At 47.7% G+C, this 18067-nt stretch overlaps 1 protein-coding gene across 4 annotated transcripts in view; it reads right to left on the reverse strand.

Annotated features, from left to right (window-relative positions):
- The window catches only part of PKP4 (plakophilin 4), a 98320-nt gene that overhangs the window by 50502 nt on the left and 29751 nt on the right, over window positions 1-18067 (reverse strand). For all 4 annotated transcript variants that reach the window (XM_068139188.1, XM_068139187.1, XM_068139186.1 and 1 more), the window contains exon 2: window positions 12766-12899. In XM_068139188.1, coding sequence (XP_067995289.1) covers window positions 12766-12894 — 129 coding nt within the window. In that variant the 5' untranslated portion in view covers window positions 12895-12899. The remainder of the gene's footprint in view (window positions 1-12765; window positions 12900-18067) is intronic.

The raw sequence follows: 18067 nt of genomic DNA on the forward strand, positions 1-18067 counted from the left end.
GGACATGGTCTGGTGGTCATGGAGGTGTTGGGAAGAAAGTTGGAGTAGATCTTAGAGGTCTTTTCCAACCTTAGTGGTTCTACGAAGTAGCTGGACTATCACAGCATGTTGAGTTTTGTTCCCCAGCACCTGAAACTGATGATGATTTCAGCAGCTTCTCCTGGCCCTTATTTAAGTTTTATGTGGTCCTGCTTTGCAGCAGAGGTTGGACTCAATCTAAGTGCTGGGTTCTACACATTGGCCACAACAACCCCATGCAGTGCTACAGGCTGGGGTCAGAGTGGCTGGAGAGCAGCCAGGCAGAAAGGGACCTGGGGGTAGTGGTTGACAGCAGCTGAACATGAGCCAGCAGTGTGCCCAGGTGGCCAAGAAGGCCAATGACATCCTGGCCTGTATCAGGAACAGTGTGGCCAGCAGGATCAGGGAAGTCATTCTGCCCTGTACTCAGCACTGGTTAGGCCACACCTTGAGTCCTGTGTCCAGTTCTGGGCCCCTCAGGTTAGGAAAGATGTTGAGTTGCTGGAAGGTGTCCAGAGAAGGACAACAAATCTGGGGAGGGGTTTGGAGCACAGCCCTGTGAGGAGAGGCTGAGGGAGCTGGGGTTGCTTAGCCTGGAGAAGAGGAGGCTCAGGGGAGACCTTCTTGCTCTCTACAACTCCCTGAAAGGAGGTTGTAGCCAGGAGGAGGTTGGTCTCTTCTCCCAGGCAAGCAGTGACAGAACAAGAGGACACAGTCTCAAGCTGTGCCAGGGGAGGTTTAGGCTGGAGGTGAGGAGGAAGATCTTCCCAGTAAGAGAGATTGGCCATTGGAATGTGCTGCCCAGGGAGGTGGTGGAGTCACTGTCACTGGAGATGTTTAGGAAGAGCCTGGATGAGGCCCTTGGTGCCATGGTTTAATTGATGAGATGGTGTTGGGTGATAGGTTGGACTCGATGATCTCAAAGGTCTTTTCCAACCTGGTTAATCCTATCCTATCCTATCCTATCCTATCCTATCCTATCCTATCCTATCCTATCCTATCCTATCCTATCCTATCCTATCCTATCCTATCCTATCCTATCCTATCCTATCCTATCCTATCCTATCCTATCCTATCCCTGGAGGTCGCTCCCAACCCCTAACATCCTCTGATGAATTTACTGAAATAGCAGCACACCTGCCCCATTCAGCTGGTTTGGACAGTTTGTCTTTTGGAGAGAAAATACTAACAAGTGTATTAAGAGGAAAAAAAAGTCAGTCCAAGAAATGTATTACCAAGAGTTCCTTTTCTTCTTCTAAGGCTGGCTCTGGCTAACACAGCCACCGAAAAGCTGATCCACCGGCCAGACGTTACCATGCTAATGGAGAATGTGTGACCGTCAAGAGATGCTGAAGCTCTGCAAGTTCTGAAGCAAATGTCAGCAAACAAGCTTTTCTTTCTTCCCCAGGTGAAGCACCATGTGTTGTACAGCATGCAACAAACACAAGCCTCCAACACAAACAGCACTGCCCTGCTTGTTTGCAGAAATCATGTAAAACATTGCCCTGTTCAAAGCTGTTTCCTGTCCTTTACTTTCACATCAGTGCATCGCTGGTACAGCCCCTGAATCGGAACACAAAACTCAAGTTGCTCTGGTGCCATTTTCCTGATATTTTAATTAGATGACTACAACAAAACATATGTTAGCCATTATTTGCTTTCACTCAATCAATCTCTGTTAATTGGCCTTTTCATTGCAGGCAGAGGCACTAATGAAACAAGAACATTGCTGTGGAAAACAAACTCTTGACACGTGCAACGAACACGCACTTGCCTGAGCACTCTCCTTCCCTCACCACCTTCTCCTGCTCCCCAGCACAGCCTTCCCACCAGCTCATGCCTAGCTCTGCAGGAAGGCAATCTGTAAGGCAACTTTCACCCCTTTGCCTTCCAGAAGGAATGAAAGGCATTGAATTACCAAAGGCTGGCACAATTGTGGTAGGAATCGAATCAAATCAAATAGAATAAACCAGGTTGGAAGAGACCTTCAAGATCATCACTTCCAACCTATCATCCAACACCACCTGATCAACTAAACCATGCAACCAAGCACCCTATCAAGTCTCCTCCTGAACACCTCCAGTGATGGTGACTCCACCACCTCCTTGGGAAGCCCATTCCAGCTCATGTTCTCAGACACAGACTGTGTCACTTCTGTCTCAGATGAAATAACTTCTTTCCTTAATAAAAATATCTATGTGCAAAGGGCTAGGGATTAGTTTTTCTTTCCACCATGTACTGTTGGGCTTCTGAGGAGAAACTCCTTTGGAAAAGAGCCTGCCTAGAACTGTGGGTACCTGTGAAATACACTGGGGGTGTTTATAACTTTGGTGGCCCTTGGAGGTTTGGGTTACCAGCCACTGAGAATAGAATAGAATAAACCAGGTTGGAACAGACCCTCAAGATCTTCGTGTCCAACCTATCATCCAACACCACCTAATCAACTAAACCATGCAACCAAGCACCCTGTCAAGTCTCCTCCTGAACACCTCCAATGATGGCAACTCCACCACCTCCCTGGGCAGCCCATTCCAATGGGTAATCACTCTCTCTGTATAGAACTTCTTCCTAACCTCCAGCCTAAACCTCCCCTGCTGCAGCCTGAGACTGTGTCCTCTTGTTCTGGTGCTGCTTGCCTGGGAGAAGAGAGCAACCTCTGCCTGTCTACAACCTCCCTTCAGAGAGTTGTAGAGAGCAAGAAGGTCACCCCTGAGTCTCCTCCTCTCCAGGCTAAGCAACCCCAGCTCCCTCAGTCTTTCCTCATAGGGCTTGTGTTCCAAGCCCCTCACCAACTTCATTGCCCTTCTCTGGACTCGCTCCAGCAAGTCAAGACCCTTCCTAAATTGAGGTCACCTCAGGTCCCACAGACACATGTGCAGGTTCCTCAGGCGATTTCAAACCTGACCCTCATTTATAGGGCCAGGGATGTTGCACCTGCCTCGAGATTCAGGGATTTGAGGGCTGTGGGAAGAGATTGCCACCAAAAATGCAACTTTTTAGAGCTACATCCACTTCACTGAACTGCAAACACCATGGGAGCAAAAGGGAAGAACTCTTTCCTTTTTCTGCTGATAATTCATTTTCTAGCTTGATATTTAATCTCTTAAGTGTATCAAGTCTGGTTTCTACAGTCCCAAGTGAAAGCCCTGTCTAGAAAATGACACCATGTGGTTTTGGCTGGCTGAATGATGCAAAGACATTCAGCATCTGACTGCTGTGTGGCCTGTCCAAAGCTCCTAAGGCAGAGTTTTTCTCTTAGAAATGCTCAACACTGTGATAGAAAATTGACACAGGAGGTTGCACAACATCCAAAGTAACAAATTGCCTATTTGAGTGAAAAAAATATATTAAACTCCTATTTTCTGCTCTCCCCCTGGGAAAATCCAAGCCAGTCACAGTATCACAGGATCACAGTATCACTAAGGTCGGAAGAGACCTCGAGGATCATCGAGTCCAACCTATCAACACAGACCTCATGACCAGACGATGGCACCAAGTGCCACATCCAATCCCCTCTTGAACACCTCCAGGGATGGTGACTCCACCACCTCCCTGGGCAGCACATTCCAATGACGAATGACTCTCTCAGTGAAGAACTTTCTCCTCACCTCCAGCTTAAACCTCCCCTGGAGCAGCTGGAGACTGTGTCCTCTTGTTCTGGTGCTGGTTGCCTGGGAGAAGAGACCAACCCCTTCCCGGCTACAACCACCTTTCAGGTAGTTGTAGAGGGCAATGAGGTCACCCCTGAGCCTCCTCTTCTCCAGGCTAAGCAACCCCAGCTCCCTCAGCCTCTCCTCACAGGGCTGTGCCCAAGGCCTCTCCCCAGCCTTGTTGCCCTTCTCTGGACACGCTCAAGTGTCTCAATGTCATTCTTAAACTGAGGGGCCCAGAACTGGACACAGGACTCAAGGTGTGGCCTAACCAAAGCAGAGTCCAGGGGCACAATGACTTCCCTGCTCCTGCTGGCCACACTATTCCTAATGCAGGCCAGGATGCCATTGGCCTTCTTGGCCACCTGGGCACACTGCTGGCTCATGTTCAGGCGGCTGTCGATCAGCACCCCCCCCGGTCCCTCTCTGGGAGCTCAGTCAAAACAAAAGAAACTGTTGTACTCCTGTATTTTTCCTGGGACTGGCAGAGGTGAATGCCACAAATGGAGGACGTAGGAACACATTTGTTTCTCCAGCCAGCCTCTCTGGAATCAATGGGAACGTGGTCCTCAGGCAGGACGCTCCCATACAACTGTGGCTGCTAGCAAGAGACAAGCTGCTGCCCCAGGCAAAAGTCACAATCAACTCAGTTTTGTAGTACTGGCCTGGGGCAAAATAGGATGACAGGAGTCAAGCAAAACAATTAATAAGCTTGCTTTTGTTTGCAGAAGAAATATCTATGCGGTGAGAACATGCTAAGGTCACAGATTACAGAATATTCTGCCATACTGCACCAGGAGGAGCAACCCAACCTGAAACGCACACACTGCTATCGCCTGGCCAGGGCTGCTGGCTTTTAAAGTGATCCAATACACGTCGAGGGGAACAAAAGCCCTCTCATTCTATTCACCTGCTTAGCAGGAACCACTTAATCACCTTACAAAGCTGCAGGTTTTGTATTCATAGCCTGAATTCCACTACAAAACCACGGACTGCATCTCTTCACCCCCAGCTACAAGAAATGCCAGCTTGATAGACTCACCACGAAGGAACAGGAAATAGATGGGTCAGGCCAGGAGAAAGCAACTTGCTTTAGAAAGGCAATCCCAGACTGCAGGCAGACAAGGTTCCACGAGTGAAAACGAGAACCTACCCAACCGGGGAGCTGTGCAGTAAATTCCCTTTTCACAGACTCACAGAAACATTCAGGTTGGAAAAGACCCTCAGGATCACCAAATCCAACTGAGAACTCCACAAGGTTTATCCCTAAACCGTATCCCCAAGCACCACGTCTAAACGACCTTTAAACACATCCAGGGCTGGTGACTCAACCACCTCCCTGGGCAGCACATTCCAATACCTGACCACTCTGGCTGTGAATTTTTTTGTCCTAATGTCCACTCTGAGGAGGTTGCAGTTTCTGGAGGAGGACAAGCGCTGCATGGGCTGCTGACTCTCCAGAGTACACCCCAGAGCCCACCAACAGCTCTCCTTTGGCAAGCTCTGCCTGCCTGCAGCAGTGGTGAGATCTCACTCAAGCAGGCACTGCCAGGTCTTCACTGGCACAAGATACAGATGAGTTCTACCAATCCTGAGACCAAAACCACCCTTCTCATTGGAAAGCTGAGGACCTCTGGCCAGGCTGGTGGCTCCCTGGGAAGCGGAACAATTGCCAGCACACTGTGCTGGGCTGCTAACAGCAGACAGCTGAAAACAGCTAAGTGATGGCAATGCAATGTGTATGACTGGCCATGAAGATTTCCATTCTCCTCTTGCAGGCTTTGCACAACAGCAGATTTAGAGGCAATTCTCTGCTTCCTGTCTGCATCCCGCTATGATACCAGGTGGCAGAGATCCATCATTGTCACTTCTGTTAATGAGGAACTTTTATCCCTCAGTAACATGGATGAGAATGAAGAGTTCACAGTGCTGAAAAAGGGAAAAAAAACTTTTTTTTCCCCCTGCATTGCTGAGATTTAAAAATCTCTGGCAAAACACAGCTAACTTGGAGCAGTGATCCAGATGGCTACCTGAAGGGTTTCTGGTGACACCTGCACAAGAATGGCACAAGCAGTGAAAGCAATTCAGACCCTTTTGCAATGGTATGTGCCTGGCCAGTCAGATCTGGGGGTGCTGATCAACAGCCACCTGAATATGAGCCAGCAGTGTGCCCAGGTGGCCAAGAGGGCCAATGGCATCCTGGCCTGCATTAGGAATAGTGTGGCCAGCAGGAGCAGGGAAGTCATTGTGCCTCTGGACTCTGCACTGGTTAGGCCACACCTTGAGTCCTGTGTCCAGTTCTGGGCCCCTCAGTTTAAGAAGGACATTGAAACACTTGAACATGTCCAGAGAAGGGCAACAAGGCTGGGGAGAGGCCTCGAGCACAAGCCCTATGAGGAGAGGCTGAGGGAGCTGGGATTGTTTAGCCTGGAGAAGAGGAGGCTCAGGGGTGACCTCATTGCCCTCTACAACTACCTGAAAGGTGGTTGTAGCTGGGAAGGGGTTGGTCTCTTCTCCCAGGCAACCAGCACCAGAACAAGGGGACACAGTCTCAAGCTGTGCCAGGGCAGGTTTAGGCTGGAGGTGAGGAGGAAGTTCTTCACCAAGCGAGTCGTTCGTCATTGGGATGTGCTGCCCAGGGAGGTGGTGGAGTCACCGTCCCTGGAGGTGTTCAAGAGGGGATTGGACGTGGCACTTGGTGCCATGGTCTAGTCATGGGGTCTGTGTTGATAGGTTGGACTCGATGATCCTCGAGGTCCTTTCCAACCTTAGTTATACTGTGATCCTGTGATCAGGCAAGCTGGGATGCCTGGGAGGGATGCCAGAGAGGCATCTTAGAGCTTCACAGCTTCTTCCAGTTCTCAATGGATGCTGTGGTAGAAGACGACAGGGCTGGGCTGTTATTTCAATTTGTAGTGGCACTGAGGCTATGCCAAGTTGCTTCAGCTGCTGTCACTATCTTTGTGAAATGCCAAGGTAACTGTGAGCTGAACTAGGAAATGTCTTCCTAATCATAAAAACATTGCTCTTTGGCCAATTCAGTTGAGCCTCTTCCAGTAGTTTCAGTTGATGATCTGGGAAAGGGCAGCCTGCATCCAGGAGGAACACTCACCTTGTGTTTACTATTTCTCATTTAACTGCAACATGGAATGTGGAGCCACACAGCTCCCACTGCCTGTGAAAGCTGCTCAAGGTGCTAAAGAACAGGCAGCTGCACTTTGGCAATGCTATGACAGGAATGTGCAATGAGGAAATCACACACAAAGTTAAGGTGACCTACTCTTCGTGTCAGCCTCCTGCGCCCATTTAGGCAGAGTGCTTTGTGTTTTCACTGGCCATGATTTGGGGCTACATAAACTACTTTAAAACACACTGAACACTCTCTTCTGCCAAGATGAATACCACACCATAGTGGCCCAAGGTTTCCATGCTCTACTAGAAGCCACTGAGCAGGAAACTGTACTTTTTACTAAGTGTATTAGATCAACCTCACCATTTGCTGTAGAAGTGAAGTTTACTCAGGCAGACAGCTGGATCTGCATGCTTTCAGGACCTCAGCATCTTCCAGAAGAGAAGACAAAAGATTAAAACAATTGGGTGGGGTGAAGAGGATCACAGATTACAGGATGTGAAACAAAGACAGCAACAATTATTGGCTGATGGCATTTACTCTGCATTCAACAGCAGCAGACCATGAAAGCCCTTAATACTTTCATGCCTGCATTGTTCACTAGTCTGGTGGAACAGCTTGGTGCTGCTGCAGCTGACTGGGGGATCAAAGTTTAAGCAATTCATAGAAACCCCACTCTTGGTCAGTGGTAGAAAGGGAGGATGCCATTTGAGGTATTCCCTGACTATATCTGAGCAGCATTCCCTTTGGAAACTGTTTATCATCATGCTAGCTGTTTGGTTTCAATTGGTTCTGAAGTTCTGGGCCCCTCAGTTTAGGAAGGAGGTTGACTTGCTGGAGTGAGTCCAGAGAAGGGCAACAAAGTTGGTGAGGGGCTTGGAACACAAGCCCTATGAGGAGAGGCTGAGGGAGCTGGGGTTGCTTAGCCTGGAGAAGAGGAGGCTCAGGGGTGACCTTATTGCTCTCTACAACTACCTTAAGGGAGGTTGTAGACAGGCAGAGGTTGGTCTCTTCTCCCAGGCAAGCAGCACCAGAACAAGAGGACACAGTCTCAGGCTGCACCAGGGGAGGTTTAGGCTGGAGGTTAGGAGGAAGTTTTACACAGAGAGAGTGATTGCCCATTGGAATGGGCTGCCTGAGGAGGTGGTGGAGTTACCATCACTGGAGGTGTTCAGGAGGAGACTTGATGGGGTGCTTGGTTGCATGGTTTAGTTGACTAGGTGGTGTTGGATGATAGGTTGGACATGATGATCTTGAGGGTCTCTTCCAACCTGGTTTATTCTATTCTATTCTCAGTGGCTGGTAACCCAAACCTCCAAGGGCCACCAAAGTTATAAACACCCCCAGGGTATTTCACAGCTACCCACACTTCCAGGCAGACTCTTTTCCAAAGGAGTTTCTCCTCAGAAGCCCAACAGTACATGATGGAAAGAAAAACTAATCCCTAGCCCATTGCACATAGATATTTTTATTAAGGAAAGAAGTTATTTCATCTGAGACAGAAGTGACATAGACTGTGTCTGAGAACATGAGCCTGAGGAGGTGGGCTTCTTGGATTTGATCCACCACCAAAACTGGAAATGCTTGTGAAGAGCAGAAACAGCAAACCTCAGGATCATGAGATTAAATGGGGAAGAATGATCTGTGCAAACAAATGCAATGTTGAGAGAATCATTAATATTCTTAATGTTTTTCCAGGTGTTCAGAAAATGCTGACAAAGATTTGTGTTTCAGCCTTGCAAAGCTTGGAAGCCCATTCAGTAAAGGCACTGCCTTCATTTCAGCACTGATACACACTGAGACACCTAACTGATCCCTGGCTGCATGCAGATCACAGATTGGAGGTGAGGCTTTGAATACTTGTGCCTAATTACTGGCAGTGGATATAGAAGCTTTTCTTGGGGAGCAACTTGCCTGCACAGGCAGCTTACAGAGTACTCAATATAGAATAGAATTAACCAGGTTGGAAAAGACCTTTGAGAACATCAAGTCCAACCTATCACCCAACACCATCTAATCAACTAAACCATGGCACCAAGTGCCTCATCCAGGCTCTTCTTAAACACTCCCAGTTATGGTGACTCCACCACCTCCCTGGGCAGCACATTCCAATGGCCAATCTCTCTTTCTGGGAAGAACTTCTTCCTAACCTCCAGCCTAAACCTCCCCTGGCACAGCTTGAGACTGTGTCCTCTTGTTCTGTTGCTGCTTGCCTGGGAGCACTAGATACATGAACTGGTAGTGAACTCTCCCAAACCCAGCACCCAAAGCTTGTCATTCCAGTGCAGATGGTTCAAAACACGCAACAACCAGCTGTGTGGCATGTGGAGAACAATCTCTTTCCCCCTTTTCTATCTGAAAAACTTGGATTTTTGCCTCCTCCCCCTGCCCTGCAAACCTTATCAAAAACTCTCAAGAACTATGTAAAGAATTTTGTACTTAGAAGGGGAGAAAAAAAAATGAAGTGCACACTTGAAGTGCGTGATATAGTTCAGTACAGTTGTACAACAGGAAAAGACTTGGCTGAAGTGTTGAAGAAAAGTGAACACTTCTAGGAAAACACTCAGGGAAACCCAAGAGGGTTATTATTAATCCAAAAGCAAATCCATTTCACTGTCACTTATTACCATAGAAAAGATGAAAGTTGTCCATCTTTAGGTGCCAAGAACCAACTAGACCAAAGAATAAGGAAGCTAAGCAAACCCTACCACTTGCCACTGCTGCAAGTGCTTCTCTCTCAGCACAGAAATTAACAATAGGGTGTTCCTGTTACTTTGGGAGACTGGACCCTGGGAGACCTTTTCTCTCAGCCTCACCTCTAAAAACTAATGTGCTAGGCAAGAAATTCACAGTTCCAACTGATCCCATTGAATCTTGCCGGCTCAGCAACAATTCACACCAATTCAGCACTGTCCAGCTTGCACCTGGGCAGGGATTGCACAAAGCTGTCTGGCATGGCTGGACACCAGCTGCCTTTGTGTTCCAATCCCTCCAAAAAAGTTTCTGCTGTGATGCTGCCCCTACAATTTCAAACAACTTCTAGTATGGTAACAACTTACTTCTAATATGGATAACAGAATCACTACAGAATGCAGCTGAAGTTTCATCCAAATACTCCCCAGGATTCAGAAGTACAGACAGGAATATATTAATGCTGCAGTTAGCAGGGAGGTGGTGGAGTCACCATCTCCCTTAAGAGGAAAGGCTGAGGGAGTTGGGTCTCTTTAGCTTGGAGAAGGGGATACTGAGAGATGACCTCATTCATGTTTATAAGTATGTGAAGGGGAAGTGTCAGGAGGACAGAGCCAAGCTCTTCTCTGTGATGTCCAACCATAGGACAAAAGGCAATGGGTGCAAGCTGGAGCAGAGGAGGTTCCACACAAACATAAGGACAAACTTTTTCACTGTGAGGGTGACAGAGCCCTGGAACAGGCTGCCCAGAGAGGCTGTGGAGTCTCCTTCACTGTACATATTCAAAACCCACCTGGATGCATTCCTGTGTGCTCTGCTCTAGGTGATCCTGCTCTGGCAAGGGGGTTGGACTAGATGACCTTTCAAGGTCCCTTCCAACACCTAACATTCTGTGATACGTCCGGAGCCGCCTGCCCAGCACCTCTGCCTCAGCAAGAGGCTCTTCAGAGCTCAGGGGACACACTCCAGCTTGTCAAAAAGTTGCTTTAAATTGATTTGGGGTCAGAGCAAAAATGCAGAGTTTATTTTAAGTGGCTTGTGGGGTTCCTGGACTAATTAGTGCAACTTCTTATATAATCAGATCTATGCCACTGCGATAGAACGCTTAACAGAGTCATTTAATAACCCTGTCTTCCTATTTCAGAACTACTGCAGTAAGTTTCAATGTCTTCCCTCAGTTCAAACCTTGCACAGCCTGACAAGTGGTAAAATAAAAATGAAAGGTTTTGCTGACCTGTGCTTCCACTACAGAAAAGTGCTTCTGAAGCAACGAAACTAAGGTGTGGCAACTCCGTTCTACAAACACAGACCTACTGCAAGCAAAAGAGAGATTCCTGCACAAAGGGAAGTCAGGCCACAGCAAACAGCATCCTAGTTTCTCTTCAAGCTTAATAAAGTAAATAGCTGCACTGGAAAATATTCTGTTCTGGGCTTTCTGCCATACAGGAAGGGTGTTGAATGTGTCAGTGTCCGTAATTATTGTCAACAGAAAAATACCAGAAAGCCACAGTTCAGCTCTTAATTCTTTCACGCTATCATTTTCTGCAGCGAAGCACAACTGGCATCTTCCTCCACCCTGGATTTGTTCTAATGCACTCATGCACTGGGAAGCCAGGCTGCAGCTCTCCAGTTTGTGTTCTCCAGTACTAAACACAATTTTATCTTTGCCTTTCATCAGGACTGAGTTATTTAACAGACCGCACGTTGAATAGCCTCGCAGATAGAGAGGGCAAGAGGTTTGAACCTCCTTTTTCTCCAAGGAAAACAGGAACCTGTTTCTTGGGTAGGAAATGAAATGCTCCCAAGTGTCTTTTTGCTGTATGCTCTGTACCAATCGATTATAGACACTGCTGTCATAATTGTATGTTCAGCTTAAGCAGCCGCTGCTACAAAAGCAGCTCTGGAGGGCAATCACAGCAGTAAGAGGATGGGCTGGTGATCGCCAGCAATTACAGTGCTGTCACTTACTGCAGGGCTGTTCAGCAGCCACTTGCCCGTTACCAGCATGTGCCTTGTGAACTGCACAGACCAGCTTAAAGTCACCACAAACTGTACTTTAAGGAAATGAGCTCTAATTAGCATTTGTGATAAGGCAGCACGAGGAGAACTGTCTCAGATGAGAAGTGGCTTAAATCACTGCAACTCTGATGGCTGTGATGACTCACATCTCAACAGCCTCTAGCATTAATATCCTCCACACCAGAAGACTGAAGATTAGTTTTAATATCACTGAGAAATTACCAGACTTGGTATGGTCATCTTAAAGTGCTTTTGAAAGCTATTAATTTAGGCGTGGAAATAAAGAGCCAAATTCAGCACCCCGGAGAAAGTTTTCGTGTAAGAAAGAAGGTTCTGTGGGCACAAAAGCTGTTGATAGTGAGGCTACAATCTAATTCTCACCTTTTTTTTCATAAATATCAATATGGGACAGCATATGGGAACTAACATATCAAGTGTTTGCATGCAGAGTAAGCATCTTGAACCCAGGACTGACTTTCTCTAACACACGTTCTGAAACTGAGAGAGCAAAGCAGATTTATTCTGAAACTCAGATTTCATGCGTGAAGCCAAGAAAGATGATCATTAATTCCGGTTCTGACACTGAAAGCCAAACTATCACTTCTCCCTCTCTGTTTTTTTACAAACAAACACAGAAAACCCAAACCCACCAAACAACTCCAACCCTCTAAGCTGAAACGTTTCTTTGTAGAAAGCTGCAATATTGTTTTGCCCCCCCACTTGAGTGATCTTTACAAACTAAGGCTGAACTTGATTTCAGACACAGTTCTATTTTGTCTGTCACTGAGATACATCTCCATAGATGTGCTATGGATTTAAACTCTGTTCACTGCCTCGGTACTGATAGCTGAAACCAAAGTTTCAAGCCTGTACTTCAACAAAACACAACCGTACCAAACCTTGAGGTGGAGGTTTCTGTGACAGCGGACACAGACGTGCAGGACGTACACGGAGGACTGGTTCTCAAGGCTGCATCAGTTCTGCATTGGCTTTTCTTTTTTGTAACAATACCCCTGCATTGCCAGCCTGATTTACAGCAGGGTGTCCCTTCCAAGGGACACAGGATACTGCAGTGATGCTTCTGTTCCGTGCAATTACCTCAACACTTTCCATTCAGACTCCAGCATTCTGACAGACAAAACACTAACGCTAGGCAACATGGATTGGAGAGACAATGATGCTCTTTACTGTCAGTGCTACAACAGACAACAGTTAACTCCACGAGGCATGCTGAATTGCTGAAAGCAAGGCATGTACCTGTTCCTTTACAGAAGCTAAAATGGTAGTGGCAGTGGTCTCTGGTTCCATGCCTGGGCCCGTGGAAGTCTCCTGTGTTGTCTGTGGCAGCCCCTCCTCCACCATCGGGGTCTGCTCAGGGGCTGGCATCTCGCCTGCAAGAACAAGAGTTCAAAACAGTTCACAGTTGGAGCTGGTGAGGTTCAAAATCCACCTTCTGAGGATTACAGATACTTTTATTACTAAAAGTATTTGCAGACTGAACCAAAGGAGCAGAGAACTCTGTACTGTTGTATCAGCGTGGGCTGCTATTCTCGGGCTCCACCTTTCACACGCTGCGATCAGACCCGCACACAAAACACGAGGGCCGGGCAGAGGCGAGCAAGCAAGCAGGCAGCACGGCACACACACACACACAGACTATTTTTAAAACACTGTTTTGTGGTGCTTACCAAAAGTAGCAAAATCCAAGATGTGTGAAAAATACTAGTGCTAAACATTTAGAACACCCGGGATCAGTAAAAGTTTACCATATGTGCGGTTTTTAGCCCAGAAGAAGGACGTGCAACAGCAGAATGCTTTGCTGTTAGGAATGAAGCATGGAAGAGACTAATTATGATAATAAAACCTTAATGGGAATCATGCTTCCAGTGCTCTTTTTGCAAAAGAGGAAATTAAAACACTGAAGTTAAACCAATTGCCCTGGGCTATGGATAGTGTGGAAAGGTCCAACAGGATTAGTGTTCAAGAATCCCAAGCTTCATTATCAGGGAGCCGGCACACCAACGATTCCAGAACGTGCAGAAGAGAGAATTCATTTCACCACAGAAGACAGCACACTAAGAAATATCACAGAGATAGTTATGAAGTGTGTTTAATACTCTGAGAGCAGCAAGTAGGTGGTATTCACCTAGCTTCTGTACATACACCACGCTTTAATTTCCTTCAGACTAAAGAGAAAGCTCAGGAGGTCTATTGTTAGCAGTAGTCAATATTTCATTTTAGCTTTTCAGAACAAACTCACTCAATATTCCTGGAGGAGACAAATATGAACAGCAGCTTCCTTCCCTTCATTTTACAAAGAGCAAGGAGTAGCTGACAATGCAAAGAGGCTGGGATTGGACCTGCAAGTCCTCTCAGACCTGACCTGTTTTACCCATAGCCACTGAATAGAATAGAATAGACCAGACCAGGTTGGAAGAGACCTTCAAGATCATCATGTCCAACCCATCGACCAATCCAACCCACCTAAACAACTAACCCATGGCACCAAGCACCCCAGCAAGTCTCCTCCTGAACACCTCCAATGACGGCAACTCCACCACCTCCCTGGGCAGCCCATTTCAATGGGCAATCACTCTCTCTGTATAGAACTTCCTAACATCCAACCTAACTGACACTGTGTCCTCTTGTTCTGGTACTGGCTGCCTGGGAGAAGAGACCAACCTCTGCCTGTCTACAACCTCCCTTCAGGTAGCTGTAGAGAGCAATAAGGTCTCCACCGCTTGCCTTTTACATGCTGAAATCAAGACAAAGCTGCACAGACACCACCCTAAGACAAAGGACAGCCTAGAAGACCATCAGCTGTGTTGTAAAGCTGACTGTTTCTGATTTGGTTGGAAGAACAGTTGAGTTGACCCTCAAGAAATCTCTTCTTTGGGACTCCTGGCCCTCTCAGGACATTGTCTGCTCTTTAAGCCTGTGCACAGAGGCTGAGCACAGGCAATGCACTGTGCTGTCAGAGGACTTCTATGCCACTACAGGCTGCCCGGGGCAGAAGAGATGTGTGGAAACTGGAAGAGAGCTGACACAAGAAAAAGTACTTTTGTTTTGCTTCAGGTATGGCAACATGTGCACCAGGAGAGGGGTGACTTAGAAGCATAGAAGTGCTAGGGTTGGAAGGGACCTCAAGGAGCAGCCAGTTCCAACCCCCCTGCCATGGCCAGGGACACCTCACACTACAGCAGGTTGCTCACAGCCACATCCAGCCTGGCCTTAAAAGCCTCCAGAGATGAGGCTTCCACCACCTCCCTGGGCAACCTGTGGCTGTGTCTCACCACCCTCATGGGGAAGAACTTCTTCCTAACATCCAAGCTGAATTTACCCATTTCTAGTGTGGTTCCATTCCCCCTAGTACTATCACTCCCTGACACCATAAAAAGCCACTCCCCAGCTTTCTTGTAGCCCCTTCAGATACTGGACGGCCACAATAAGGTCTCCTCAGAGCCTTCTCTTCTCCAGACTGAACAACCCCAACTCTCTGTCTGTCCTCATAGGAGAGGTGCTCCAGCTCCCTGATCATCCTTGTGCCCCTTCTCTGGGTCACCTCTGTTCAGGCTTAGCAAGTGGACTTTACTAACCACACTGTTCCAGTCTGCTAAGAGAGCTGGTACCAGGGCTAATGTGCAGCATGTCTGCTGCTAAAGGAATCAAACCACAACCTCAGGGAAACTGAATTGAGCTGAGCAATGAGAGGCAGAGGACTAGTCACAGGGGTCACACCTGGGGCAGGAGCCTGGGCACTCATCAGCTTCTACCACTGCCAACAGAGAAGGAAAAGCAGCTTCCAAGAGCATCTCAGAGCCTGACCTGGGCACTCTGGAGAGGGCCTCTCCTCCCCACAGCACCAAAACAAGTGACACAGGGACAGTGCCAGGTCAGCCGAGCACAGGCTATCAACAGCCCATTCTCACCTTTCCTCCACGAGAAAAGGGAGCTGCACCAATGCCATGCTGCCAGGTTTCTGGCTCAGGCCTGCAGAGGGAAACCTGAGCATGCTGGTTCAGGGACACAAAGAGCAGCTCCCTTCCCTTCTCACCTCCCAGCCCGGTGAGCCTCACACATGGCAATGTAAGGATGATGTCATGCTGTCCGTTCTCATCTAAAACAACTCAAGTCCAGAGCATGCCACCACAGCTGTAGCACCCAGCAGAGCCCATCCAGCCCCACAGACAGTCTCTGGGGCAGGGAGGTGGCAGCCTCTGTTCCTGCTCGCTCTGGCAACCTGACGGCAGTTCCACTGGAGCACGGTGTCTAGCTGCCTCACATGGCCCTCACCTACCTGCCAGCTCCTGACCAGCTCTAATTAATGTGCTTTCTGCTTAGGTGCCAGATATGTGGTGGGAGAAATGGGAAGGGAAGGGTTGAAGATGCAAGAGAGGAAGGTACACCACCATGCTCCTGGCCCTGCTGTGGCTGCCATTTCTCCTGCTTCCCTGGAGAGTCATGTCCTCCAGCTACCAAGAGTCCTACCTCTGCAGGAGAGGTTAGAATACAGTAAGCTGATTTTTCTGCAACAAAGGGTAACAAGCACTGCTTCCACAGTTCCTTTATCACACCCATCCTTTATCACACCCAGCTGGTCCCAGTCCCAGTTGAATGCCTGTGTGTGCACATCTGGAAGCGACCAAGGCAGGTCTCTGGCACCTGGAACTGAACCTCCTCTTGGAGAACAGATACAACATGCTACCTGGCTTCCACAGTGAACAGCCAGCCACATCTGGCTACTTGTGAAGCAGCATTTTTATTCATTTCAGGCTTGCCAATATAAAGGCTGCCTCACCGAGATCTCTCTAAGCCAGCCTAAGCCAGGCCTGCACCTAAAGCCTTAAGGGCCCTTGTTTCTACAGCAAGTTAATAGCATTCAAGCCAGCAGAATAAGAATGTGCTCTGATAGCTGCAGAACAGGATTTTGAAGAGTCAAAGTGAAAGGTTTTGAGGCTTCAAGGTTTTAGAAAATAAAAATGTATTCTTTTCAAGGTTTTGCTTGTAAAAAATCAACTCCTTCATCAAGCTGTAAGAACTCCAAGGAAAACACGACATGTTGCAATCCCTCTCCTCAGCCCAGCTCTCTGAAGTAACCCTCCAACCTGTCTGGAGCACATTTCTGCAACAAACCAGTCAGGGCAATGTGCATCTGAACCAGCTGGAAGGTATGGTCATTTCTGAGCAGCAAACAGACTCACTATCAACTCTCTAATAACACCGCTGCGGGGGAAAGCCAAACTAATGATTAATGAAGATGTCAGTGTTAAATGCAGTGTCAGAGGTGCAACTCGAGTGCTGCTCCCTCCCTTCTGCCCAGGCAGTTAACTGCTGTTCTCTCAACATTTCTTGACAAAGTTACTGATTCTCTAATCTCAGTTTCAAGCTCAGACAACTGTTGGCTTTGATCCTACAAACACTTGGGCACATACTTCAGCTCACACACACACAAGAGTGTGCTCATTCACCCAGACCTCCTGTGCGGCCAGGCAGCTCTAAAGGCACAGGAGCCCAGGTAATGGAGGTGCAGAAGGCTTGAGGTGAGGAGAAAGTTCTCAGAAAGAGTTGTTGGCCATTGGAACGTCCTGCCCAGGGAGGTGGTGGAGTCACCGTCTCTGGAGGTGTTCAAGAGGGCACTGGATGTGGCACTTTAAGCCATGGTTTAGTCAATCATGTGGTGTTGGGTGACAGGTTGGACTTGATGATCTCTGAGGTCTTTTCCAACCTTATTGATTCTATGAATGGGGAGATGCCTTCCACAGCCCAGCTCCAGTCCCCACCACCACACCTCCATCTAAGCATTCTTTCTGAGGGAAAAGAACTCACAAAGTCAATTTAGATTCTCATAATCACCTTACAAGGACAGAAGTGCCAAATGCAGGATTTGAGAGAGCCTTAAGCATGAGTAAAACTCTTGAGAAATTAATCAGAAAAACTTCTTTCATCCTTATGCTAAACTGGGATTTACTGGGTGAAGATGCTCCCTGTACTTAGCTGTGCTACTCACTCCTTTGGCTATGGATAACTGATTCATTACTGGAAAACAGACAGCCAGACATCATCCCTCAAAAACTCAGGTTCACAGTTTGCCTGCCTCGTGTCAGGGCTCAGCAGTTAGATCTCACCCTGAATGGGAGACTTTGTTCCTACATCTGTCCAAATCCTCATCCTCCACAGTCCTTTTACTGCAGAGGCACAACCACTGAACTGCAGTCAGGACGGGTGCTTCTACCAACCTTATGCCCTTTAAAGCTTCCCTGTACTCCAGCTCTTGAAATTCTCAAATTGCTCCTCATATTAAGGACACCAAGATCTAGGTAGAGAGAATGAAAACTCAGATGATGTTTGATCATTCTGCTACTCTGTGCAAAGCATCTCAGCACCGCTTTGCTCACATCTTAAAACCACCGAGTGTGAGAGATTTAAGTTCTCTGCTACAGCAAAGAGTGCAAGAGAGATGAAAGATTGAAATGTCCTGAGATGATCTTTTGGGGGATGTTGCAGAACTCCAGATTTGTGAAGGGTGGAAGTGGTTCTTGTAGAGCTGAAAGTGTCATGT

Source organism: Melanerpes formicivorus, unplaced genomic scaffold (genome assembly GCF_026170545.1).
Source record: "Melanerpes formicivorus ecotype bairdi unplaced genomic scaffold, bMelFor1.0.p_v2 SCAF_5, whole genome shotgun sequence".
In the NCBI taxonomy this organism is placed as follows: Eukaryota; Metazoa; Chordata; class Aves; order Piciformes; family Picidae; genus Melanerpes; species Melanerpes formicivorus.